This window comes from Pavona decussata, unplaced genomic scaffold (assembly GCF_977016875.1).
Source record: "Pavona decussata unplaced genomic scaffold, jaPavDecu1.1 SCAFFOLD_3, whole genome shotgun sequence".
Taxonomy (NCBI): Eukaryota; Metazoa; Cnidaria; class Anthozoa; order Scleractinia; family Agariciidae; genus Pavona; species Pavona decussata.
The window spans coordinates 1,140,593-1,168,141 of NW_028145427.1; the positions used below are offsets into that span (position 1 = coordinate 1,140,593).

The following is a 27,549-nucleotide window of genomic DNA, read 5'->3' on the forward strand; positions in this document are numbered from 1 at the left end:
TTAGATTTCTTCTGTTTGAAGGGTAGTTTTCTTCTGTTTGGGGTTACTTTTCTTACGTTTGTGGGCTAGAGATGCTTATGTTTGGGGGTTTGTTTTCTTACGTTTGGAGGGTTAGGGATTCTTACGTATGGAGGTTAGTTTTCTTACGTTTAAGGGGTTAGTAATTGTTACGGTTTGAGGTTACTTTTCTTACGTTTGGGGGTTAGGGATTTTTACGTTTGAGGGTTAGATTTCTTTATTTGGGGGTTAGTTTTCTAACGTTTGGGAGTTAGGGATTTTTACGTTTGGGGGTTAGATTTATTACGTTTGGGGGTTAGTAATTTTTACGTTTGGGGGTTAGGGATTCTTACGTTTGAGGAGTAGTTTTCTTACGTTTAGGAGTTAATAATTCTTACGTTTGTGGGTTAATTTTCTTACGTTTAGGGTTGAGTTTTCTTACGTTTGGCGGTTAGGAATTTTTACGTTTGGGGGTTAGTTTTCGTACGATTGGAGGTTAGGGATTCTTACGTTTGGGGGTTTGTTTTCTTACGCATGGGGGTTAGTAAATCTTACGTTTGGGGGTTAGTTTCCTTAGGTTTAAGGGTTATTTTTGCTAAGTTTAGGGGTAAGGGATTGTTAAGTTTGTGGGTTAGATTTTTCACCTTTGGGGGTTACTTTTCTTACGTTTGAGGATTAAGCATTCTTACCTTTGGGGGTTAGATTTCTTACGTTTGGGGGTTAGTTTTCTTACGTTTGGGGTTTAAGGATTCTTACGTTTGGGGGTTAGTTTTCTTACGTTTGGGGTTAGAGATTCTAAACGTACGGGGGTTAGTTTTCCTACGTTTAGGGGTTAGTAATTGTTACGTTTTGGGGTTACTTTTCTTACGTTTGGTGGTTAGGGATTCTTACGTTTAGGGGGTTTGTTTTCTTACGCATGGGGATTAGTAAATCTTACGTTTGGGGGTTAGTTTCCTTAGGTTTAAGGGTTATTTTTCTAAGTTTAGGGGTAAGGGATTGTTAAGTTTGTGGGTTAGATTTCTCACGTTTGGGGGTTCCTTTTTTTACGTTTGAGGATTAAGCATTCTTACGTTTGGGGGTTAGATTTCTTACCTTTGGGGGTTAGTTTTCTTACGTTTGGGGTTTAACGATTCTTACGTTTGGGGGTTAGTTTTCTTACGTTTGGGGTTAGAGATTCTAAACGTACGGGGGTTAGTTTTCCTACGTTTAGGGGTTAGTAATTGTTACGTTTTGGGGTTACTTTTCTTACGTTTGGTGGTTAGGGATTCTTACGTTTGGGGGTTAGATTTCTTACGTTTGGGGGTTAGTTTTTCTACGCTTGGGGGTTGAGGATTCTTACATTTGAGGGTTAGATCTCTTACGTTTGGGGGTTAGCTTTTTTACGTTTGGGGGTTTCTTTTCTTAAATTTGGGGGCTAGGAATTCTTACGCTTGGGGGTTTGCCTTCTAACGTTTGGGGGTTAGGGATTCTTACGTTTGAAGACTAGTTTTCTTACGTTTTGGGGTTAGTAATTCTTACGTTTGTGGATTAGTTTTCTCACGGTAGCGAGATAGGGATCTTACGTTTGGGGGTTAGTTTTCTTACGTTTGGGCTTTTGTAAATCTTCCGTTTGGGGTTTAGTTTTCTTACGTTTTGGGGTTAGTATTTCTTACTTTTGTGGGTTAGTTTCCTTACGCTTGGAGGTTAGGGATTCTTACGTTTGGGTGTTTTTTTTTTTAACGTTTAGGGGTTAGTAAATCTTACGTCCTGGGGTTAGTTTTCTTACTTTTGGGGGTTAGTAATTCTTACGTTTAAGAGTTATTATTTTTAGGTTTGGGGGTTAGTTTTGTTACGTTTTTGGGTTAAGGAATCTTACGTTTGGGGGTTAGATTTTTAACGTTTGGGGTTACTTTTCTTACGTTTGGGGGTTAGGGATTCTCACGTTTAGGGGTTAGTAAATCTTACGTTGGAGGTTAGTTTTCTTGCGTTTGAGAGTTGGGGATCCTTACGTTCGGGAGTTAGTTTTCTAACGTTTAAGGTTTGGTTATTCTTACGTGTGGGGGTTAGTTCTCTTACGTTTGGGGGTAAGGGATTGTTACGTTTGGGGGTTCGATTTCTTACGTTAGGGGATTACTTTTCTTACGTTTGGGGGTTAGGGATTCTTACGTTTGGGGGCTAGAGATTTAAACGTTTGGGGGTTTGTTTTCAATTGTTTGTGGGTTAGGAATTCTTAAGTTTGGGGGTTAGTTTTCTAACGTTTGGGGGTAAGGGATTTATACGTTTGGGGACTAGTTTTCTTACGTTTAGGGGTTAGTAATTGTTACGTTTTGGGGTTTTTTTTCTTACGTTTGGGGGTTAGGGATTCTTACTTTTGGGAGTTAGATTTCTTATGTTTGGGGGTTAGTTTTCTGACATTTGGGATTTAGGAATTGTTACGTTTGGGGATTAGATTTCTTTCGTTTTGGGGTTAGTTTTCTAAAGTATTGGGGTTACTTTTCTTACGTTTGGGGGCTAGGGACTCTTCTGTTTTGGGGTTTGTTTTGTAACCCGCGTGGGTTAGTAATTCTTACGTTTGGGGGTTACTTTTTTTACGTTAAGGGGTTCAGGATTCTTACGTTTGGGGGTTAGTTTTTTTACGTTTTGCGGTCAAGGATTCTTATGTGTTGGCGTTTGTTTGCTTATGTTTGTGGGTTAGTAATTCTTACGTTTTGGCGATTGTTTTCTTACTTTTGTGGGTTAGTAATTCTTACGTTTGGGGGTTAGTTTTCCTACGTTTTGGGGTTAGGGATTCTTACGTTTGAGGACTAGTTTTCTTACGTTTGGGGGTTGGTAATTTTTACGTTTGTGGGTTAGTTTTCTCAGGTTTTCGGGTTAAGGATCTTACTTTTGGGGGTTAGTTTTCTTCCGTTTGGGCTTTAGTAAATCTTCCGTTTGGGGTTTAGTTTTCTTACGTTTGGAGGTTAGTATTTCTTACGTTTGGGGGTTAGTTTTCTTCCTTGTTTTGGGGGTTAAGGATTTTTACGTTTGGGAGTTAGGAGTTAGTTTTTTTACGTTTAGGGGTTAGTAATTGTCACGTTTTGGGGTTAGTTTTCTTACGTTTGATTGTTAAGGATTCCTACGTTTGTTGTTTAGTTTTTTTACGTTTAGGGGTCAGTAATTCTTACGTTGGGGGGTTAGGGAGTCTTACGTTTGAGGGTTAGTTTTCTTACGTTTGGGGGTTAGTTTTCTTACGTTTGTGGGTTAGTAATTCTTACGTTTGGGGGTTAGTTTTCTTCCGTTTCGGGTTAGGGATTTTACGTTTTGGGGTTACATGTTTTACGTTTGGGGGTTAGTTTACTTAATTTTCGGGGTAGTAATTCTTACGTTTGGGGGTTATTTTTTTTGGTTTGCATGTTAGGGATTCTTACGTTTGGTGGTTAGTTTTCTTTTTTTTGGGGGGGGGGGGTTAGTAAATTTAACGGTTGGGTGTTAGTTTTCGTACGTTTGGGACTTAACAATTTTTACATTTGGGGGTTAGTTTACTAACGTTTGGGGGTTGGGATTATTTCGTTTAAGGCGTTAGTAATTCTTACGTTTGGGGGTTAAGGATTTTTACGTTTGGGAGTTAGTTTTCTTTCGTTTAGGGGTTAGTAATATTTACGTTTTGGGGTAGTTTTCTTACGTTTGATGGTTAAGGATTCCTACGTTTGTTGGTTAGTTTTTTTACGTTTATGGGTCAGTAATTCTTACGTTTGGGGGTTAGGGAGTCTTACGTTTGAGGGTTAGTTTTCTTATGTTTGGGGGTTAATTTTCTTACGTTGTGGGGTTTGGAATTCTTACGTTTAGGGGTTAGTAATTCTTACGTTTGGGGGTTAGTTTTTTTACGTTTGGGGGTTAGGGATTCTTACGTTTGAAGTTTAGTTTTCTTACGTTTGGGGGCTAGAATTCGTACGTTTAGGGGTTAGTTTTCTTACGTTAAGAGTTTAGGGATTCTTATGTCTGCGGGTTAGTTTTCTTATGTTTGGGGGTAAGTAATTCTTACGTTTGGAGGTTAGTAATTCTTACGTTTGGGGGTTAGTTTTCTCACGTTTAAAGGTTTAGGTTTTAACTTTCTCACGTTTGAGGGTTAGGGATTCTTACCTTTGGGGGTTAGTTTTCTTACGTTTTGGGGTTAGTGATTCTTACGTTTGGGGGTTAGTTTTCTTACGTTTAGGGGTTAGTAATTCTTACGTTTGGGAGTTAGTTTTTTTTCGTTTCGAGGTTAATAATTCTTACGTTTGTGTGTTAGTTTTCTTACGTTTGAGTTTTAGTATTTCTTACGTATGGGTGTTATTTTTCCTACGTTTAGTGGTTATTTTTTTTACGTTTACGGGTTAGTAACTTTTACTTTTGTGGGTTAGTTTTCCTACGTTGGGGGATTAGGGATTTTTACGTTTGGGTGTTAGTTTTCTTACGTTTGGGGGTTAGTAATTCTTACGTTTAAGGGTTAAGGATTCTTACGTTTGAGGGTTAGGTTTCTTACATTTGCGGGTTGGGGATTCTTACGTTTTGGAGTTAGCATCTCTTACGTTTGGGGGTTAGTTTTCTTACGTTTGGGGGTTAGTAAGTCTTTACGTTTGGGGGTTAGAATTCTTACTTTTGGATGTTAGTTTTGTTACGTTTAGGGGTTAGTAATTCTTACGTTTTGGGGTTAGAGATTCTTACGTTTGAGGGTTAGTTTTCTTACCTTTGGGGGTTAGTAATTCTTACGTTTTGGGGTTAGTTTTCTGACGTTTGGGTGTTAGGGACTCTCAGGTTTGGGGGTTAGTTTTCGTACGTTTGGGGGTTAGTAATTGTTAAGTTTGGGGGTTAGTTTTCTTACGTTTCGGGGTTAGGTATTCTTACGTTTGGGGGCTAGTAATTCTTACGTTTGGGGGTTAGTTTTCTTACGTTTCGGGGTTAGGGAGTTTTACGTTTGGGGGGTTAGTTTTCTTACGTTTCAGGGCTAGTAACTCTTACAATTGGGGGTTAATTTTCTTACGTTTGAGGGTTAGGGATTCTTATGTTTGGGGGTTAGGGATTTCTACGTTTGGGGGTTAATTTTCTTATGTTTGGGGGTTAGTAATTCTTACGTTTGGGGGTTAGTTTTCTTACGTTTTGGGGTTAGTAACTCTTACATTTGGAGGTTAGTTTTCCTAGGTTTGGGGGTAGTAATTCTTACGTTTGGGGGCTAGTTTTTTTTTACGTCTTGGGGTTAGTAATTTTTACGTTTGGCTGTTGGTTTTCTTACGTTTGGGGGTTAGCGATTGTTACGTTTGGAGGTTAATAAGTGTTACGTTAAGGGATTTGGGATTCTTACTTTAGGGGTTAGTTTTGCTACGTTTAGGGGTCAGTAATTGTTACCTTTGGGGGTTAGTTTTCTTACGTTTTCTTACGTTTTTTTCTCTCAGACAAGTGATTTTGTGTCGTGTAGTCAAGTCACGGGCAGTAAAACTAGGGTTTTCCTCTCCGTTCTCGTCTTTTCAGGTCTCTACTATCGTTTTGTTACCGTTATAGTTGAGAGTTACAAAGAAAGTTTAGAAACTCTCAGGGAAATGTTTCCCTTTGATAGGACGTGTTAACTATCCAGACTAGAAACGTATTAGTTTTAGACTTCCGTTTGTTCCAGTTATCAAGAGTAAAACATTTCTAAGCATATTTTATTTTGAATAAATGCGTTAAAATGTTTTGAAATTAATAAATCTGTCAAAGTTAATGAATTTCCACACACTCCGCATTTTCCACACCCCGCAGTCAGCAATCCACGTTTTCTATCCAACCGAGAAGTTTGTGATTTACAAATAATAAATGTACACTTGGCGAGGTGAAATTTCATTATTTATAAATAACAGTTTTTACTTGGCAAGACGAAATGTTATTACTTATAAGAAATGAATCTACGCGCCTAATAAACTTCATTATTTAAAAATAAAAGATTTACAACTGGTTTGCCAAACTTCATGATATGTAAATAAATGTTTAAGAAACATCCTGATTTATAAATAAAGGAAGTTGTCAAGCGAATTATTTACATATAATTTGTTTTGGGATTCATATTATATACATATCAGGTTTGCCAAGAACTAATGATTTAGATATCACTTGACGAATACTTATTCCTTATTTGTAATATTTTTTTCCCATAATTTCAAGTTATTTATAAATAATGGAAAAACAGCATGAATTTGGTCTAAATAATAAATTTACAAACGGCGCCCCATAACGCAAGTACCTAATTTGGTTTGCTATTTTTATCGATCTATGTTCGTGTGATTTCCAAGCGGTAGGAAGCTTCACAGCGCAGGTGAATTATTGATTGATGCCTAATATTTGGTTTTATCGTTGTTAGTTTTCTATTGAATCAAACTTGTATTCTCTCTTAATTCCATGTGTATAATGGGAACTGTTCTCGTCGGTTTTGTTCGTTTTGTACGCTACGAAAAAATTAAATAATTTGTTGATTTGCTTGCGCCTATGTACGGTGAGTGTTTTACTGACTGTTTTACGAAGTTCCTCGATAGTTTTAAGAACATTTTGCCCTCTGTGTTACAAAAGCGAAATTAAATGGACTCCAAATGATATTTATTTTTTCTGTTTTTATTATTCTTTTCAGTTTTTAAGATGATCGAGGCGAACCAGTTTGTGAACAGTCAACGTAGCACTGTCACCGCCTAGTAAATTTTGCTTACATGTATCAAGAAGGCCGTACGTAAACCTCAGAGAAAATGGCTACACTAACCAAAAAACAGACTTCAAATATATCCTTTAAATATAAACTGTGATAATTCATTATTACAGAAATAAACTAAACAACGATCTTTGAAAAATTCACAAAATCAAGCGAATGACGTAAGCTTTGTTTTGATGAAAATGAAATCACTTTAATTTTACATTTAGACGTTCTTTGAAAAGACTTTCAGTGAAAATTACTGTTTGTTCTCTGTCAAGATTGTCAGAAATAAATGCTAAAATTAGAAATATATGCGAGAAAAACTTGTCAGTAGTTTATGCCAACGGTACAGTGTTGCGAGACGTTTGTTTGACTGACTATTTTAGCTAAGAATCAATTTTTTTTAAAATGAAGCAAAATGGGACGAGATTACAATATAAAACTCCAAGGGAAATAACGAACATGGACCGAAAAATGAGCTCAAAAGACTGCTGTGAAGTTAAACAAGTTGCAGTGTCAACACTGCAAGAAAAACAATATCTTGTAAAACAGCAAACAGAAAATAAAACTCCAAGGGAAATAATCAACATGGACCGAAAAAATGAGCTCAAAAGACTGCTCTGAAGTTAGCGGTATTTAGCTTAAGCTTAAGTTAAATGGCGTGTCAGAACTGGAAGAAAACAATATCTTGCAAAACAACAAACTAGCAAAGTTTTGTCAACAAAATTGCATGAATATAGTCACCTCTTCTGAGAATAACCAGTCCTTTCATTCCATTGCTGATTTTTCTGTTCGTTTTACAACGTTAAGTGAGCGAAACGTTTCACTTCAAGAGAAAAAGTCCAACGTTTCGTCGCGCCGGATCGGAGTAAAATGATTTCACTTCAAGATTCTGATGATGTGCCAGTCGATTTGTTTCTCCCGCCGCTAGTTGCCTTGCTCTTTCTCCCGCTGTTGGTCACTTAAACTTTGTATCTTGTTGTCTTCGCAGTTGGCGATACAACTTCCCGCTAAACAAACGTGGGCGGCAGCGCAGTTGACCATGCAATTTCCCGCCGAAAAAAACCCAGGCTGCAGCACCCTGCAGCACTGAGTTTGAGTGTCTTATTTCACGTTGGCTTACATGGAGGAGCGTACGGACGGACGGTCGGTCGGACGCAAGTGACGTCATAACCAAACCAAAATTTCTCGCACTGATGGGTTAACCAAAATCTCCTAGCAGCTCCGCTATTAATTTAGCGCATTGTTCATTACAATTATCAAGAATTAATTTTGAAAAAAATATCATACATGTAAGATTTGAGTAAACACAGAAATTACCTCCACCTCACCCCACATAAAAACCACTAAAATTCCCCAAGACTTTTGAATAGAGTAGTCTACCTCACAGCGTCGTTTGGTTAAGTACACCACGTGATCTTTTACCAGGAGAAAGTTATTGTACAACGGTTAGTCCGAGAAAACGTTTGCGTGACGAATGGGGTGTAGATCAAACAGTGTTTGAGTCATGAATGGATAGAGATAAGCATTGTGTGACGCGTGTTTCCGTGATGTTACAGACAACGACTGAGAAGGTGATTTTTCTTTAATTCATCGGAGATTTCGTGGTGAAATTATAAGTACTATTTAGATTTAATGTGTCATTTCCAACGGCTGTCATTTCATGAGAAGACGGCAAGGGAATTAAATACCGAATTGCTACAGCACCGCCTAACATCGCCAAGGAAATAGCCAAAGGAATAAGTCTTTTAAGTATGAGAGAAATTTTCTCCGACGAAGTCAATCTGTAACTCTTGTCTTTTACATTGGGGACTGTTTCCGATTCATTCAACTGTTGCAGTTCAAGTTGGCCATTGCACTCAGGTGGTGTGTTCACATCAGTGGAGAGAAGATCGCGTCGGTATCGATTATCATCAGCATTGAAACGGTTGAGAAAGGGAAGAGACGATGTCTTGTAGATCCAGCTTGCAAGGAGCGTATCTGAAAAAACAGCGCAAAAATCAAGCTTAGAATTTCTTATCCAGAGTATTTCGTTTTCGTCTCCAATCCCCTCCACATTAATGCGTTAAATTCAGAATTATCCGTTTTAGCATTCAAGAAAAAAACAGGAAATACTTTTGGTCTGTCCTCGCTTGTAGGTTTTCTAAAGTCTATATTAACTTCATTTGGTCGTAAACATAACAACATTCACGCCTTCGCCCTGCTTTCATATCGTTTTTGCTGGCCCAAAACAGTGTGATTTCCGCATGTAAATCGGTGTACCATCCAATTAAATTCGAGGATAGCTGTTTGGAAACCAATCGAATGATACAAGTAAACAGAATGGGCTTTTTAGACAAGACGTTCCCCTATAAAAGGGTAAGCCCCTCCTTACTTTGACACCTGTGTTGACCAGTGAAATGCAAATTTAGACGCCGTTCAGTCGTGGCAAGTTATTAATTCAAGCAGCCTCTGGACAAATATACCTCAAACTTTCATAATAAACCCACAGCGATATTAGAAAAAGGTTTTCTAATAGGTTCATTTCGAAAACAGAACCAATTTCATTACTAAGGGTCTAGACAAAGACGCATGTTGTTTGTCAGTTGTTTACGCTCTGCTGGTTTATTGACAACTGAAGGTGAGAATGGAAAGGCCGGGGCCCTTTTATACCGGAATTTCCCGTTTAAAGCTATCCTTCATTCTGATTGAATAATCGATCCGACTACAGTCTTAAATAGTCCCACTTTAACTGTGCTTTGTAAACAGGCTTTTTTTTTTTTTTTCTAGCGATGAAGTTTAAAGAGCTATCGAACCTTTTTCTTTTCTGGCCTTGTTTCCACTTTGCTTAAGACAGTCTCCATTCATCAAACGTTCGGAAGTTGACTTTGTTACAGACTTGGCTGCTATTCTTCGTTGTGCCTGATGAGAAAAAAAAATCATTAAAACCACTTGCTTAAAAACATTTAGTAATGTTTAAAACATGAGCAGCAGTGTTTTATCGGGATTTAAAATCACGAGACGCAGCCGAGTGGTTTTAGACCCGATAAAACACGCGCCGCGAGTTTTTTGAACGGCTTCAAAAACATTCCTGGAAAAGCGTGTGTCAACTGAAGGTGAGAATGGAAAGGCCGGGGCCCTTTTATACCGGAATTTCCCGTTTAAAGCTATCCTTCATTCTGATTGAATAATCGATCCGACTACAGTCTTAAATAGTCCCACTTTAACTGTGTTTTGTAAACAGGCTTTTTTTTTTTTTTTCTAGCGATGAAGTTTAAAGAGCTATCGAACCTTTTTCTTTTCTGGCCTTGTTTCCACTTTGCTTAAGACAGTCTCCATTCATCAAACGTTCGGAAGTTGACTTTGTTACAGACTTGGCTGCTATTCTTCGTTGTGCCTGATGAGAAAAAAAAATCATTAAAACCACTTGCTTAAAAACATTTAGTAATGTTTAAAACATGAGCAGCAGTGTTTTATCGGGATTTAAAATCACGAGACGCAGCCGAGTGGTTTTAGACCCGATAAAACACGCGCCGCGAGTTTTTTGAACGGCTTCAAAAACATTCCTGGAAAAGCGTGTGTCAATAGAGTTCATAGCAATGATGCTTTTGTGAACGTTGGAAACTAGCATACGAGAAAAACATTAAACACTGCATACTAATAAGGAGGAGGTTTTATCGGGTTTTAAAACCACTGCACGTGATGTTTCATCGACTATTTGATAGGTCAATGGGCTTATGAATTATTAATAGTTATTTAAATGTTAAACAAAATTGGCTATTCCAGAATCGAACAAAAGTATTCTTTATAATATCTACGCCTGGTATCGTGGTTCAAACTTTTAAGCCTAGATCTAGAGGAAATCTTAAAACCGAAGCATTCAGATGGATGCTACCGAGAAGTTCTACGACTTTTGAGCTTTACTGTTACAGTTTTTAACAATTTTATATCATTTCTACTGCCCGCAAGTAGTTAAGCGCTAACCGAGGCAGCGGGCAGATCGAAGGAAAGATATTCCTTACGTTAAGGGTTTGTAAAAAAAATATTAATAAATAACAATAGCCGCTGCTAATCGAGCCTACTCTTATTTTAGCTACAGTGTAAACAAGACACTTATATATTGTTGTCATTGCACGCAAATCACAGTAAGATACACTCACTAATTCTGCCTGCTTGTCCCAGTCCGTTCTCCAAAGAAGAATCAAATAAATACAAGCCTGGAATATAGCAGACATATGCATAAGAGTTAAAGGTTACAAAACGGTTAAACAAACTACAAAAATTCGTCACTATTATTTCAAAGCGACAACTTAATTTAGAAAGAAAGAGTTTGGTAGGGTCTCATAATTAGGGTTTACCGTAAACAGTTATATCAATTTTATTTTTCAGCTACTTGCAAATGATACAGATACTTCCCTAATAAAGATTTATTGATGAGATTTATAATATTTTGTTTTCTAAATGAGTTATAAAGCAGTATTGATAAAACCTCCATTCTGAAAATGTTAAGAGACAATTTGTTCCCTCAAGTTTCTGATGCATGGCGAATGAACAAAAATTAATTTACAAATTATCTCACAATATTTGGTTTTCTCTGTTTGTTGTTGTTGTTATTTTTTTAGCTTTTGTTATGCAGAATACGGGACTTATAAAACACTGGGTTGTTTTAGGCCACTGAACCTCTCCTACAATGTTAGACAAGACAAATGAAAAATAAAGACCACCCTTCCCCAATTTAAATGATAGAAAAAGGGTTCGTTTTGCTTTGCGCGCGAATTCATTATTGATTTTGCGGGGAGGGAAGGGGAGGGGGATTTCTTTTTTTTTTTCCTGTCCAAGATTGTAGGTCTAACCTTAACCAGTTTTCAACTTGAATAAATACCATAATTTAGCAACAAAACTGATGCTACCGGTACAAGCTGATAAATTCCTCGCAAGGAACCAATCAGGTCACATGTCTGGAAAAATACAGGAACGCAGGGTGTGCACACGTAAATCATTGGATGTGTACTGGAAAATGTTTGTCTGAAGCTCACCTGTAAAGCGACTCCAGAAAAGAGGCCAATATAGAGACCTTTAGAAAGACAAGAGAAAAAAAACCTACTCAGCACGTAAGTAATGGGCGTCAAATTCACAAACGCAGCACCAGGAACAGCGATCTGTCATGTTTGCCTCTTGCAAAAACATTGACTAACAGGAAAGCTTCCAATACAACAGTGCAAGCACGTTCAATACCTTGCCTAATGGCATCAGGAGTGTTAATAACAATGAATTCAAGCAAGACACGAAACGCTTGCTTGTTGTCTAAGTTATTTGACTGACTCAGACAAACTCCTGGAAAAGGCCTTGCCAAATTCATGTATAATGGTAAGAACGTACACTCTTTTACATTCGAATGAGTGTTTTCCCACCTCTACTTTCATGGAAGACAAAAAACATCAGCATTACTCCAAGAGGTAAGCCGAGACAGCAATAGGCTATAAAATTGATGAACACTCCAATCTTCTGCCGACCAGACCCTCGCACAACCCCACTACAAACACACTGCAAGACAAAGAAAACAGGAGTAAAATAACACAATTATGTTCCGCTTTGAGGGACTCGAACAACCAAATCCACACTTAAAATACTAGAAACTTCCACACCATCCATCTATTACCATTGTCCAACAAACATTCATATTATTATTATTATTATTATTTATTTTTTTTTTGCAATAATCCATATTTTGTCATTTGCTTGACAATGAAATCGGCAACTCAAATTCTATTTGCTCTTTAAGAAATCTGTTAAGAATAAAATTATTATTGGCTATGAATAATATTGAATTTCCTTCTTCTTTTTTTTTTTTTTTTAATTTTTGCTATTAACTTTACGCTACGTGATTATCTTGCCATGCAATGAATTGTAGTCACACTACAATCATTCTTAGTTTGAGGAGGCCTAATCACATAAGTTTTCTAATGTTTGGTTTTGTTAACAGAGTTGATTATAAGGTGAAAAAATGATTGATGGACTGGATATAACTTCCAACTGCATGAATATAATTTGATTTTAATTACAAAGATTTCTTAATTTTGAAATAAACATTATGGGCATGCAAGAATGATTATTGCAAACAATGGTGTCTTCCTCAGCTAAACATTTCTTTTTACAAATAATGTTTCTGCCTGCGTAAGTACAATATTAGAAACACTCATTAACCTGAATTCCATCAAAGAAATAAAATGCTGACACTATACGGATGTTCTTCTTGTAGACAACTAAGATATCACTGCAACAAAAAACAAAAACTAGTTTACACAGCCTGGGATAAACAAATGTGTTATTGCAGGGTAGAAAAAAAAAACACGAAAACCACTTCCTCAACTGACAGCAATAATGTTGTTGAACTTTGAACTAGCATGATGAGGTCCATATTGGGAAAAAATTGGTTGAGTTCTTGGATGCCTAAACCAATACTTTCCCAATACGGACCAATCAAGCTAGTTCAATAACGCATATACATAGGCTTTTCCATTGTTGCTTTCAAGTCTGTGTGAAACTTGTTTATATTTTTAGTCTGGATAAGAAAATTTGTCGCTCAGGTAGTAAAACTTTGACATGACGGTTTGAACAGTTCCTACTTAAGGTGGCTTACTACAGTTTTTGTACTGTGCGAGTCTTTGATATGCGCGCGCGCTGCCTAAAGCACGCGAAAGCATCACGCGCGAGCTTAAATCACACTAGCTGGCTGAGGAAATCCCGCGAGCACAAAAACAAAATGGCGGCTCTCGGAAAACTTTCCTGGTATTCCAGGTGGTTTTCAGAGGTGTGTTTACAGAAGCTAGATCGTGTTTGGGCTTGATAACTGAAAAAACGTGTTGTCTAATGGTTGCCGTTCCTTAACAGCCTTAAAGCCTTTGCAGAGTTGTAATTTTGCGCCAAATGTTTGAACACGACGGCAGCATGCACTCACCAGTTAGAGCGTGCGCGCGCGCTGGAACCCGGGTTTTTCCAGAACAAGCATGCGCAATGGTCTTCTCACCGTAGGTCGCAATAATTGTTTTTTCTCGCTTAATTTCTCCAAATCTAGCCGTACAACCTATGTTCAAATTTTTGCTGTTGACCGAAAACACTAAAACAGAAACGTGAACATTTTTTAAAGAAAATCTGTCAGAAATTTTTCTAGGAATTTTCAAATAAGGCAAAATTTCCCAAGTTTGTCATTTGCCAAATTTCTCCCTGACAAAATTTCGTGTTCTTCCCTGTAAATACTTATTTTTGTCCACTTTCCAAATCCTGAAATTTTGAAGTGGGGTCGTACGGCTAGATTTAGAGCCAGACAACTCTAAAAGGTGTAGTTTCCAGGCCCCCACCAAGACTTATTCTTTTGTATTTAACACTTTTTGAGCATTCGAAATTTAATTTCTGACTCAAAATAATCTCTATTGTATTTACTGTACTAGAAAAAATGTCCAAGAAAATTCCTCTTGGCGTTTTTCTTAAGCTTGATTTAAGGCCTTCTTTCACTCCAGAAAACTGTAGTAAGCCACCTTAATTTAAAACATTTTGATTTGTTTTTGTCAAAACTGAAACACTTCAAACATACATTGTTGTAACGCAAGTGGTCCACCTTAGCAGTCCATATAGGAAAATTCGGACCACTCAGTGAGCCAATCAGATTGCTCCTTTTCAGCACAGACCAGTTCAGTTAACAGACAATAAATAAAAGTCTTGAACTTGGGGCATTTGTCCCTCTTATGTTGAAAACAACTTGTCTAAAAGCTACTTTGCGTGATGTTACAAGACGTAAGTTGACTGATTTCTTTATCCATGTATCTAGTCACAAGTACACATAAAATGGACAGAGACTCTGAACTTGTACCCAATAAATTGCTCTTCAGAAATTGGAGAGGTTTTTTAGTGTCTGTCGTATACGTGTGTCTAAACTTACAGTACAGACAGCTACATACTCTTCAGGACCACAGACAGGTTAGCTCAGATGGGTGAGCGAGCACAGGACTACCATGCAGAAGGTTACAGGTTCAATTCCCAGTAGGAGAAACACTCAGGGTCTTAAGATAACTGAGGAGAAAGTGCTTCCCTTGCTCTGACATATGCAAATGGTTAGACTTTCTAGTCTTCTCGGATAAGGATGATAAACATGATAGGTCCCGTCTAACAAACTTGTTCCTAATAATCTGTGGTATGTTAAAGAACCCACATACTATTTAAAAAGAATTCTCTAATTTCATCTGTCTTTCACATTCATGTGAAAAACAGATGAAAGACGTATGAGGAAGACAGATGACAGAAGTGGTTTGGGTGAGTGAGATAATAACATGGACTGATAGCAGATTAAAACAGCTTTTACATGGTGACGTCTGATCTCACCCCACAGAAGAATAATTTTAGAACTATTCTAAACTGCCATGAGATTATGTGATATGTATGGTAAATAGAAACACTATCATTACCATAACCACATGATAATTTATAATAAACGATACATGAAAGACTTTGTCCGTTAAATACAGACCTGTTGTCAGTAAAAAGTTGTGCACTGCGTTCTTGAAGCACAAAGAAAACAGCAAATATGACGAGATCTATACAGACTGACAAATAAAAAAAAAATACATGACTGCATATATTTTCAGAATCTGCATAAATTACATTGTAACATAAGAAATAGTCCCAAATTGCCTTGTAACACGAAGAATGGTAGACTTAATAATATTCCCTATGACTATAATATTCTCAGGGTAACAAACATGAGTTTCATGGAGTGCAGTCCAGCTTAATTGAGCAATGTTATTAATCTCCAGTTATGTTGCAGCAGATGATGACCAAAATTATAAAAAAATGACTCATTTCCATCAATGGGCTGGCGTTTAATAATGATCTGCCCAATATTCATGCTTAATTTTTTTTTTTAAAAATCTTAGGACTCCATCTCTAGCCTTTTGCTACTGTTGAGACCTAGAAGCTTTCCTAATTTTCTTAGCAAAAACTAGCGAGGGTAGTGGCACATTTAAGACAATCTACCTCACACACAACAAAGGTTCAGACTGCTTACTACTGTTTAATCAGCTCCTGTTCCTAGCTTTAAGATGTACTTACCAATGAGTCCAAGAGCCACTTTGATGGTTCTTTTCACAGCCTGTGAGTTGCCTGCACCAAGAGAATTTCCAACACGTACACTAGCAGCCACACTAATCCCCAAAGGTATCTAAAGTTTAAAATACTAATAATATGAATTGGGTTGTTAATGTTTCACTAAAAAAGGCACTAACACAAAAGAGGGCTGTTATTACATGTACTTCTGAAATGAATAAATTATACTTAATTAACAGAGACCAGTATCAAACTATAGATTCTACTCACTGTGTTCTATACATCTCTTATGTTACTACTTGGGAGAATTTGTTTGAAAATCAAGGTATGTTATCTTAAGTGATCATTTCTTTTCCTTCCTTGTGACCTCTCAAGTTTGATAATTTACTGGTATTGTTAGGAGAAATAAGATTCTGATCACTATGTGGGCTTAAACAGTAAAAGGCCATAAGACCAAAGGCTCCTGTGAGCCAACTAGTGAATGCAGATGACACATCGGTAATTTAAATTAAGACGGCTACAGACACTTCCTTGAAAGCTAATTTAAGAAATTCTTTCTTTGCCCGATTATTTAACGAGAAATAACCATTCTTGTAGTACTATAAAAATGATAAAACTTATTCCCTACTCATTGAATAAGGTTATAGAGCGTATGCATGTGACGTCATAATTTTCTATAATCTAATACTAAAGAGCCTCCAAAGTTTTTATCCTCATCAGGCATAAGAGACCGTATAAATTATTTATAGCTGTTTACAATTTTACAGCTCCATAGCGTCCTTCGTTTGGAAATCAGAGCAGTTTGAATTTCACGGTTATGGAGTTGCGTGAAAAAGAAATACGATCGACTTTGTTGAAAAATATATAGAGGGTACGCACTGTCACGCAGTAAAAAAATAAATCAAAAACCATCCAGTGGAAAAAGTTGAGATGTCTTGATATTATAGAGGATCACTAAAGGAGATAATTCTCCAAATTTTGGAGGTACACCAAGTTGGCGGATCCATACTGGGCTCTGGAAATTTCTGCAAAACATTTCGACGGATATCTGACGTTTGGGGAGACGTACAGGCCTAAAATTTGGAGAATTGTCTCCTTTAGTCATCCTCTATAATATCACAACTTCTCAACTTTTTCCACTGGATGGTTTTCGATTTATTTTTTTAATGCGTGACAGGGCATACCCTCTATTCTGATGAAAGCTGACAAGATCTAAAAATGTTCATTTCACCAGAAATTTGCATAATTTTGTTTACGACGTCACTGATGCGTGACATGGCACTTTCCGCTTTGGAATGGAAACTGACAGCCAAACTAATTTTTTTTTTAGCAAACTACAGTAATCTACTTGATGTAATAATTTTGTATGAGAAGCAAAAATTTGATGAAAGATGTGGAGTTTTCATGTATACAAAAAGTTATGATTAGCAGTGAACTTTTCAGTTAAGAGTGCTTCTTTCAACTGAAGACATTTTCTGGCGGGAAATATTTTTTGGCGGCAAAATTTCAAGTAGCGCAAACGCATTATCACGCAATCTTCCTGACTAAAACTATTCAGTTAGTTCAATCGCGAAGGGAGGATAGGTTAAAAAATCGGTGAGGCCAACAATAAATAAGGCCACTAGTGCTAAACATACATTAACGCATGCCACATAAACGCTCTAAAAAGCATCTTGTTTATTCAAAGATCTTGCCGACACTTCACTAATTGAATTTTTAAATTAAATTATTTTTAAATTCAATTATTGTTAATTTAATTTTTAAATTCAATTAGTTTTAAATTCTTAAAAGACGCCGCACTTTGTGGAAAAAACGAAAAAACCTATAACTTTGCTCAGATTCAACGAAAAATCTCCATTCTTGCACTAAATGATCATCAAACTATTCTCTACAGATTGAATAAGAATATCCTGATGCGCCGTGAACAAAAAGTTTTCGCGTGTTTTTTCCACTAATTGAATTTAAAACTCATTCACTGCGTTTGCGCGAAAGTTAACGACAGAACCAACCAACCAAGTCAAAAGTCAACCATCGCTATAACTCGTTCATTGCGCATGCACGCATTCACGAGTTTAAAAAAAGGAGAAATAAAATATGTATATTTAGCCCAGCATGCTACGCGAATAAAAACCTAGCTCAGACTAAAAGCAGAGCTCCACAATTCCTTTTTAATAGCATTTATATACATGCAAGTCTGCTTATTGTTTGAACGTAATAACACGTAATAACGTTACAAATTCCTCATCCTTTCTATATATATATATATATATCTTAAGTGCATATAAAGCAAACTGTTTACGCGAAATATTTCAGTGAGTGCTTAAAATTAATTAGAGCATGTTTACAAATATGCGCTGCGAATGGCGAGTGAATTACACAAGTCCAACACAAAATGTTCAAAACAATTCATAACTCTGGGAATATTTCTCCTATAGAAAGAATTCTAGTCTCTAAATAAACGTTAACAAAAGGAGAATAAAGCAAAAATATTGTTTGGTCGTGGTCCGAAATATTTCATTGAGCGCTTAAAATTAGAGTGTGTTTACAAATATGCGCTGCGAATGGTGAATGCATTACACAAGTCCAACGCAAAATGTTCAAAACAATTCATAACTCTGGGAATATTTTTTTACAGTACAGAAATAATTCTAGTCTCTAAGTAAATGTTAACAAAAAGAGAATACAAATAAAATGTTTGGTTGTGGTCCCAAAATATTTAAGCATTTACTGCATGTTCAAAACGATTCATAACTGTGTGAATATTTCTCCCACAGAATTAATTCTAGTCTCTAAGTAAATGTTAACAAAAGGGGAATACAGGAAAAAAATAATGTTTGGTTGTGGTCCAAAACATTTCAGTGAGCGCTTAAAATTAGAGCATGTTTACAAATGTGTGCTTCGAATGGTGAATGCATTACAAAAGTCCAACACAAAATGTTAAAAAAAAATCATAACTCTGTGAATATTTTACTACAGAAATTAATCTAGTCTCTAAGTAAAAGTTAACAAAAGCAGAATACAAGAAAAATAATATTGGTTGTGGTCTGAAATATTTCAGTGAGTGCTAAAAATTAAAATATGCGCTGTGATAAGCGAATGAATTACACAAGTCCAACCCAAAATGTTGATCAAAACAGTTCATAACTCTGTGAATATTTATCCTACAGAAATGATTCTAGTCTCTAGTAAGTAAATGTTAACAAAAGAAGAATACAAGAAAAATAATGTTTGGTTGTGGTCCCAAAATATTTTAGCGTTTACTGCCTGTTTACAGAATATGCGCTGCAAATGAATTTATAACACACAAGTCCAACACAAAATGTTCAAAATAATTCACAACCGTGAATAGCTCTGCGGTTCAAACTTAATTTATCCACGAATATTTGTCGTGTGGCAATGACTTGTTATAATATGTATTTGTGTGTAGTTTGAAATAAATTATGTTGAATATGGAAAATTACAGACAATTGTCTATAAAATTGCATTTAATTTCTAAGCAACTTCCGAGTTGCTTACTCGCCACATGTTTGTTTTTAACTGACATTTTGCCTGCTTGTTCACCCTCTCAGTTGCTTTCAGGTTTCAAATTTCCTTATTAGTCGCCTGCTTTTTCGATATATGTGGTTTGTTGAAATATTCAAGGAACACAACGATGAGTTTTCTTCAAAATTCACGTTTGTTTTTCTGAAAGAAGTTGACCATCCCGCTTCTCGCTGAAAAAAACGTGTCAAAGCACAGGGTTTGAGTGTCTCATTTCACATTGTATTACATGATGGAGCATACGTGTGTATGTATGAATGGTCAGTCAGATGGAAGTGACGTCATAACCAAACCAAAATTTCTCGCACTGATGGCTTTACCAAAATCTCTTAGCTATGGGGCTCCGCGTGCACGTCCCAAAACAAATGGTACATCAAAATAAAAATACATTTCCATGACTAGACAATTCACCATCAAGTAAACAATAAAACATATTATTTGAATACAACATCATTGTTGTATTTGCGTTTGCTGACAGATGCATTTCAATAACTGGTACAGAATTTCACTGTGGCATGCCTATGCATTTAATGTAGATACTAACGAATCTGCCAGTAAAATGTATAACCTCACCATGAACACAAAATCAGACCACTGGAACAGAATACCATATGCTCCCAACTCCACTTCTCCAAATGTCCCTTTGAAAACAAAATCCAAAAGAGTGGAATTAACACAGACAACTGAAGGCTAGTGTCAGATGTCAGCTAGACATAAGTCTGCCTCATGTTTGTGGTATGGGCTTGTTTAATCACAAAGCAGCAAAACCTACAATGATTAAATTTGAAGCTTGATTTTATATGGACATAAATTTTCCTCACAACTTGAGCAAGCACATTAAAACATTTCCTGTTTGCGTTAAAACAATTTACAAATCAACCAAATATGCATTGTTGCCCTGTTTCAGTTGCTTGAGTTGCAGCACTACCATTTGCACATAAATGTATGTTAAGTCTAGCTGGACAAGACAATACAAAGAAAAGTGCTGCCTATCATAAGTAAAATTGAACCACTGACATTGAGTCAAGTATTATACTGAAAGTAATTATAATATTATAACCCTCTAATTTGTTCTAATAAATGGTCTTATAGGGCAAAAGCCCTGTGAAATTCCTTGGGAGATTTTAGACAGCCAGTTTTAACAAGAGAAGGTACAAATTATTAAGAATTCTAAACGCCAACTTTAGACAAAGGTAAAGTGCTGGTTTTAATAGTTAATATTTTACCCTTTCTTCTCTTAATTTCTGTAGCTCGCCATGGATCTAGTGAGCAGCGAAGCCCTGAGCCACAAGAAATGCAGGCACATTCACTTTTCTAACTTGCATAATTATATTCAGCATCACTTTGCGCACATGACCTGAGGAAAAAGGCACAACTGCTTGCAATCTAAAACCTCAGCTGAGGGGACATCAAGTGAACTTGTATAATCAAGAGATGGTTTCAAGCTCCAGCTCCGTGGTGATTTGACTGATAGTTCAATGAAGTCAGGATGTTAGTTACATGTAAGCCTTGATGTTAGTGGCGGTAAACAATATGATTAATACACATAATATACTTTAGAATATAAGCATGCATGCTCTGCACCAATAATTTTTGATCACTGCCAATTCATAGACATACAACTGAAGGGGTGCCTGGAAAAAAGCCCGTAGTGACTTCTGATAAATAGCTAGATTCTCCTTTCAAATTTCATTGTATTCGCTTGTGAAACAAAAGGAGAATTTGACCTTACATCAAAAGTCACTTAGGGTTTTTTTCCATGCACTCCTTCAACTGTACCTGCTAAAAAGGCTCCAACTTCAAAGCTCCACCACTCAATACAAATCATCACCATCCCAGATATGGCAAGTTTGAAAAACTGTCCCCAGTCTAACAGACTTTCAGTGGTCCAACCTACAAAATCAATAAGTTGTATGTAAGTATAGTATTTAGTATATACCACACAAGTGAATAGTACTTTTACCGCGACTGATTGGCTAGCTTGGAAGTGATTAGCCAAGTTCTACACGTATTCACCTCCAATCAGCCAAAGAGAAACAAGATGGCTTCCCCTTTCGCTATGTGTGGCAGTATTGCCCGCCATCTCAAGTCTTTGCTGTACGGTGGAGCCATTATGGATTCTGAGCTTTTATTGAAATTTATTGGGTATTTCCCAGACTACCTTTCGGCATTGTTGCGTACGCTTTTACGCTTTTTTTGGACAACCATTGTGGAAACAGCTGAAATACAGTAACTTTGAAATATACATGTAATTTTCAAAGTTTTGTACTTTCTTTGGAGACATCATCATCATCATTGTGATCATGATCACAATAATAATCATAACATAAATCTCTTTTGGTCTATCACAATGCATCCCTGTGACAACTGTTTTTAATAACTACTACTTAAAATCACAAATCTGATGCATCTGTTTACCCTTTAACTCCTTATATCAAAGTACAAAATATTTAATTCTTTGGCTAACTAAAATTATTAGTAAGTCATCACAATTAACTTAATTGATGATTGATAATATATTACTGTTAGACTAATGAGATTCCAGAGTTCATGACCCTTAAGAAATAAATGAATCATACAGATTTACATGTAAAATCACCTGGCCAAGTTTCTTTGTGCAACTTGAAGACATTCATGTAGGCTAACAGCAGTAAAAACATAGTAAACGACGTCAGAGCCCAGCTGATGGCTACACCACTGCCAAGAGAAGGAAATAACACAAAAATTGACTTAATATCAGTATGTATTAGTGATATGGCAAACAAACTTGATTTAATCTGGACTAACTGCAGGGAATCACAAAGTGAAGGTTTTCCTTTGAACAATAATAATTGTTAATTATTGTTGAAAAAAATCCACATCAATCACCACACAAGATTAAGGCACAAATAAGGTTCCTTTTTGAGGAAATTGTCAACAGAAACTAAATTTTCAATAACCACAAGGTTAGGGAGAGTTAACTCACTAACTAATGTTTGCTGTCCAGTTTGAGAAAACAAATTTATTGAAATAAATGTTATATACTTTTCTACTCGATCAAGACATTACATACCTCTTTCTAACCGAGGTCCATACTGTGAGTTATGGACCAAGTTTTTCCTGTTGATTTAAGGCCCAAGCGCGAAGCACGCGGGCCATATATCAACAGGAAAAAAACAAGGGCCGAGAAAACAAGGTTAGTAAGATGTTTATTACATCTCTGAGGCTAATCAGGCACATGGGACAGAAACAATTTTCAAATTTAGCTCAGGCTGCACAGTAAAATATGGCCCACATAATTGACCAATCATACCATGCATACTAACTGAGAGATAAACGAATAAAAGCAAAAAATACACCAAACACAAGGGTTGACGCATTCATTGTATTTTGTAAACCTCACATACGCTTACCTGAAACCCAACTTAAAAACCAGGACCATCAAAGAATTCAACCCAATTTGAATGCCATTAGAGAGTGCACCAACATAAAGGATTGGTTTAACAATCCCCTACAGTACAAAGAAAACAATTGAAAATATCACAACATGACTAAGGGTGGTCGTTGCTCAATCCATAAGAACCATATGCAGTTCTTATATGTTGTAAAATTTGGCCTCTGCTTCCCAGGCCAATATATTAAACTCCTGCCCAATTTTGTCCCAACAGTTGGCCTTTTTGTTCTTGTCTTTTAAATCTTAGCTGTTGCGATGGTAAACACATTCATAACGTGCAACTTCCTCCATAAATTCCTCGTTACTAACGTTAAAATCTCAGCCATGATGACAACGAAATGAGTGTTGCTACAGAGACTGTTCCTGCACAGGAAGGTTGAACATTGTTGAATCGTGGGAGAGAACTCAAAATATTATGAGATGCGTTTCCATCGCGGATCACGAAACTATGGTTTCCATATGATCGCACAATCGCAATTGATTGTAGTGGATTGCAGACAATTGCAGGAAATAGAAGATGGTTCCATCTTCTGCAATCGCGATCGCAGCATCACAGACGATTACAGATTAAGTATGTTTCCATATAACTGCAGATGATCGCAGACCTTACTGGGATCTGCAATCTACCATCATATGAAAACGAGCATGGAAACCTTGGTTTCCATATGATAACTAAAGATAAGTAAAGGAGTTGTTGAATAAATGAATGATAACTAAAGGACTAGCTGCTTAAATTATGGCAAATTTCAGTGTCACCACCTTGAAAAGTTGTCCAACATTCTCTGCACTCAGGAAAGGAACTTTGTAACCCAGGGCGGTGAACCTCACACGTCTTCAAATATGGAGAACATGACTTCCCGGGCAAATCCCCGTACAGAGGCGTCGCATCAAGGCAAAATTCACGGGTGGGTTCAGTGGAGGGGGGGGGGGGGGGGGGGCAACATACCTTTCACCGGTAAAACAAAAAATGCTAAACATTTCCGATTTTCTCATAAGAGAGTCGAGCCTCAGAAAAATGGCAAACTTCGTCGATTATCCAGGAGATTACAGACATAAATCTGGAGACCAGAAGATACGCCTCAAAATCTGGAGATTACAGCAATAAATCTGGAGACCGGGAGATACAGCTCAAAATCTGGAGACTCCCGGATTATCCAGGAGAGTTGACAGCCCTGGTAACCCTTTCTCCATCCCTATGTAATCAACAGGCAAGCTAACAGGACACTTCAAGCACACTATGGGAAAACCTGTGGTTTGTTAATAGTAATAATTGAAATGCTAGGATTCCAGTGGTTTTAACAGAATTTTGGTAACCACACCATCTGCCTTCTCATATTCAAAAAAAATACTGGGCCAAAAATACAATTTTGTTCACTTTCCCCCTTATTATTTATTATAATAATTAAAAGTTACTGACTCCCCTTGTCACATTAATTAAGTAAACTCATACCTGAGTCTGTAAATATCTTTGCATCAATATAAAGAGAAAATTTCCCTTTAAAAAGAAACAAATTACAAAGTCTTAAATTACATTTCATTCTTTAAAGATGAACTAATAAAAGCAGGACACATGGTGCAACATTACATGCAATACTAAGAACAATATCACACGTCCACTGACCCTGGAAATTACTCCACCCGACATTTCAAAGACAAAATGAAGGAGTTTTGTACAAGGTTGACACACCCTGGAACCTTTGTGGGGTGCCATGTACATCGCACATATCATTCCATGTCTCATGCAGTCCCAACCATTATTTAATACTAAGTTATATATTTAAACAAAGTATAGGTGGAGCTATCAATGTTATCATCATCATCATCATCATTATCATCATCACCATCATCATCATCATCATCATTATCATCAATATTATTATTACTAGTTAATTTGCCATTTTATACATACTTACTATTGAAGCAGGAAGACATATAAGGACAAACTCTTGTGCTAAACTATTGAAAAAAATACAAAGTAATATTTAATGTGTTACAGATTTCAAGTACGTATTAAGCAGGATGACTGTGTCTTTGTATCAGAGCCAGTTCCTATATCTACCAAAGATCAGGGTGCACTCCATAAATTTTAACCAAATTTTCACCAGGAAATTCAAGAAACGTAAAGAGAAAATAGCTGTCCAAAATTTTTTTGGCATTCTGCAGTGTTTTTGTCCTGAAGTTGATTTAAAAAAAGTTACTGCTTAAACCACTCCCTTCAGGGTTGACCAAGTACATGGGCTCCCCACCTTAGACAAGTACTGTACTGTATCTACTGCTACCATCCATGTACGTGTAAAGGTGATGATACAATCACAGCATTTAAGATCAAACAAATGGTTTAGACATAAGAAGAAGAAATGATTTATTGTTGAATATTGAATACTTACCGTGCAACACTCTCTTTCTGATGCACCATCAACAAAAGTAACTCGGTGTTTATCCATAATATCCATGTTAGGATGCAACTTATCCCTAAAATCCACACTCCTCTTTGTAGCACCACACCAACAAGGTGATAATTCTTTGCTCCGAAGGCTTGAGAGCACAACGTTTCCACAGCAGAACCCAAACCAATGAACAAAGAAGTTCCTGTAACATTGATGAATGCAAGAGCTAATGCACCAGCGGCCAATTCCACTTCCCCAAGACGTCCAGCAAAAAAAAAGGTTATCATATATACCAAGTGGTAGAAGAAGTAAGAGAGGATTGTAGGCCAAGCTAAAGTACACAGCTCTTTGATTTCTTTCCCTGTACTTGCAGACAACAATTTTCCAAGACAACCATTGTGTACACTGCAAACTTCATTTGACTTTGATTGTCTGGTATGAACTTGGAAATCAGATGGATCTTTGGACCACTCTGCATTTTCTCCATCATCAACCATCTTGTTTCTGCCAGTGCTGAATATCAACCTGATAATCAGGTCAATAGTTCATCAATAGTTAATTCTCAAATTTGAGAATTAACTATTTGCAATTAAAACAGAAAGCAGTGCACCAATTTCTTGCTTCAAGCAGTTGTACAAGGCCATGAAACATTCTTGTGCCATTTTATAAATGAAATACTGATATGTTCAAATTCAGACCTTGTCTGTCCATTAATTTCTCACACTGATCCGTGTTGCATGATTTTCGGGATAGGTACTTTTTTAACTTATACATCTAACATAGGCATCAACTTAACAGAAAGGCCAGAATTATTTTGCATTATTATATACCTAGACTTTCACTTAACAAAACGAGCACTGTGATTGGTTGATTCTTGGTCACGTGCCCCTGATCAAATACAAATGTATCCCGACTGGGATATACAATTCTGCAGTTGTTGCCCTCTCAGTTGTTTGTTTGTTTGTTTTGCTGTGATTGTTGAAGGGATATATAACAAAGCACTTAATGTATTGTCCCTTGGGAAACGGTTAGTTTTGTTTAATCCCTCGAGTCCTGATATGTTTCCCTCGACTTCGTCTCAGGAAACATCAGGACTCTTGGGAAAACAAAACTAACTGTTTCCCTTGGGACCATACATTAAGTGTATATATATTCTCACCTGTCTGCTATTGTTTCAAGAAAATATAAACGCAAACCTCAGGTTTACCGTTTCCCATAAGCGAGATTCTAAATCTCTCTAAGTTTCGTTCTGTTTATTATGCTAGTAAGTCGTGCATTTAATTTTTACTTTTCTCTGTAACCTTTCATGGGATAAAATATACTATAAGCTTACTTCTTTTACCACCCCACGCCAGCTGGATTCAAAACAAGTTTTTTAAGTGTGGTGTCAGGCATGCATACGAGTCAGGTAAAAAACTATACACGCTTGCATTCAGTGCGGGGTTTTCACGGTAGCTATGTTGGACGAACAGAACAAAGGCGCACATAGAATTTATTTCCCAAAGGAAAATCATTTTATTGTTTTGCAACTCCAATATGGCCGCCGTGAAAACCCTTTACAAGCACAAGTTATTTGCATGTACAAGTTAAATGACGGGTTCGTGAATTTTGAATCTCTGGACAAATTAAAAAAAATTTAAACGAACTACAATAATATGAAACAAGTAGAAAACAACCACCTGTGAGTAATATTGTAGTCCTGTCTTGTTTTGATTCGTAACTTCAGGTAAAATAGCTAATATTTCAATTCGTTGACTCTCCACTGTACGTAGGAAAGGGCGATCTTAAAATTTCTACTAGATTAGCTTTTTAAAATAAGTCTGATGTATTTTTTTTTGTTTTGTTTTTTTTAATTTACCGCTCACCTTGGTCAAGCCGCTCTCCGTCAGCAATGGTGAAAATTGAAAGTTTGTAGAGCTGCTACGACGTTAAAGTTCCTGAACTAATGATTCTTCAGCTTCTTCACCTTTCATCTGAGGATTGCACTGTGATCAGCAATAAAGAGAGAAGAATTCCGTGCTTCGTCAGCATAATTTGTACTTTGCTGTGATCAGCAAAAGAGCAAGAGACAGACAAATTCCCTGCTTGACCTGAATGAACTGGCATGAACCAAGATGGCGGCTAGAAAGACCCTGACGGGAGGGGGGGGGGGGGGTGTAACAGTACCTGTGGAACCTGTTGTTTCTTGTCTGTGTAACCCAATGTAAGGTCATGCAATCCTTGCCTAAAAGCTTTAATCACCGGCTTTCATAGCCTGCAATGCAGGCGTATTTTTGGAGCGGGAGCGCTGAATAATCCTTCGTTGCTGTCATCTTGGGCGAGGAAGCGCGAGAGGGCTGGAGCGAGCCAAAAGTGACCCTAAGCTATAAGGGAGAGGACTTCTCATTTCCTGCCTTCCCCCCACCGCTCTCCTCCCCCTCAGCCTCCTTCAAATACGCGAACTAAATTTATTATTCAGCGCTCGCTCATGA

The 27,549-nt window shown here is 37.0% G+C and overlaps 3 protein-coding genes across 7 annotated transcripts in view; all 3 read right to left on the bottom strand.

The window, feature by feature from the left end:
* The window catches only part of LOC146489773 (multidrug and toxin extrusion protein 2-like), a 254,166-nt gene extending 228,442 nt beyond the window's left edge, over positions 1-25,724 (bottom strand). The window contains exon 1 of the mRNA XM_085099561.1: positions 25,659-25,724. Coding sequence (XP_084955687.1) covers positions 25,659-25,722 — 64 coding nt within the window. The 5' untranslated portion in view covers positions 25,723-25,724. The remainder of the gene's footprint in view (positions 1-25,658) is intronic.
* LOC146489776 (multidrug and toxin extrusion protein 2-like) lies at positions 8,211-27,393 on the bottom strand. 5 transcript variants are annotated; one of them, XM_085100054.1, is made up of 16 exons: positions 27,245-27,393; positions 25,079-25,603; positions 24,605-24,647; positions 24,142-24,186; positions 22,651-22,748; positions 21,858-21,955; positions 21,038-21,151; positions 19,832-19,899; positions 15,725-15,833; positions 15,144-15,219; positions 12,827-12,896; positions 12,034-12,166; positions 11,659-11,696; positions 10,783-10,839; positions 9,914-10,019; positions 8,211-8,623 (listed from the first exon to the last, which is right to left on the bottom strand). In XM_085100054.1, exons 1-16 carry the CDS (start codon positions 27,289-27,291, stop codon positions 8,229-8,231), a joined length of 2,022 nt encoding a protein of 673 aa, XP_084956180.1. In that variant the 5' UTR covers positions 27,292-27,393; the 3' UTR covers positions 8,211-8,228. The 5 variants fall into 5 exon arrangements, with proteins under 5 accessions (XP_084956180.1, XP_084956118.1, XP_084956048.1 ...); XM_085099992.1 differs by lacking the exons at positions 8,211-8,623; positions 27,245-27,393 and adding an exon at positions 26,944-27,202 and having other exon boundaries at positions 9,777-10,019; positions 25,079-25,591; XM_085099922.1 differs by lacking the exon at positions 8,211-8,623 and having other exon boundaries at positions 9,778-10,019; positions 25,079-25,657; positions 27,245-27,362.
* LOC146489777 (protein arginine N-methyltransferase 7-like) overlaps positions 17,523-27,549 on the bottom strand; it is a 113,828-nt gene continuing 103,801 nt past the window's right edge. Inside the window, exon 20 of the transcript XR_014860051.1 lies at positions 17,523-17,540. The gene's annotated coding sequence lies outside the window, so the exon portion shown is untranslated. The remainder of the gene's footprint in view (positions 17,541-27,549) is intronic.

Bases quoted from the DNA above. Each gene is read 5' to 3' on its own strand.
- LOC146489776 (XM_085100054.1), bottom strand. From the start codon at position 27,291: ATGACCTTACATTGGGTTACACAGACAAGAAACAACAGGTTCCACAG. The intron at 15,834-19,831 runs GTGAGGTTATAC...TTTAAACTTTAG, and splicing joins GGTCTGATTTTGTGTTCATG to ATACCTTTGGGGATTAGTGT. The intron at 15,220-15,724 runs GTAAGTACATCT...TTTATTTGTCAG, and splicing joins AGTGGCTCTTGGACTCATTG to TCTGTATAGATCTCGTCATA.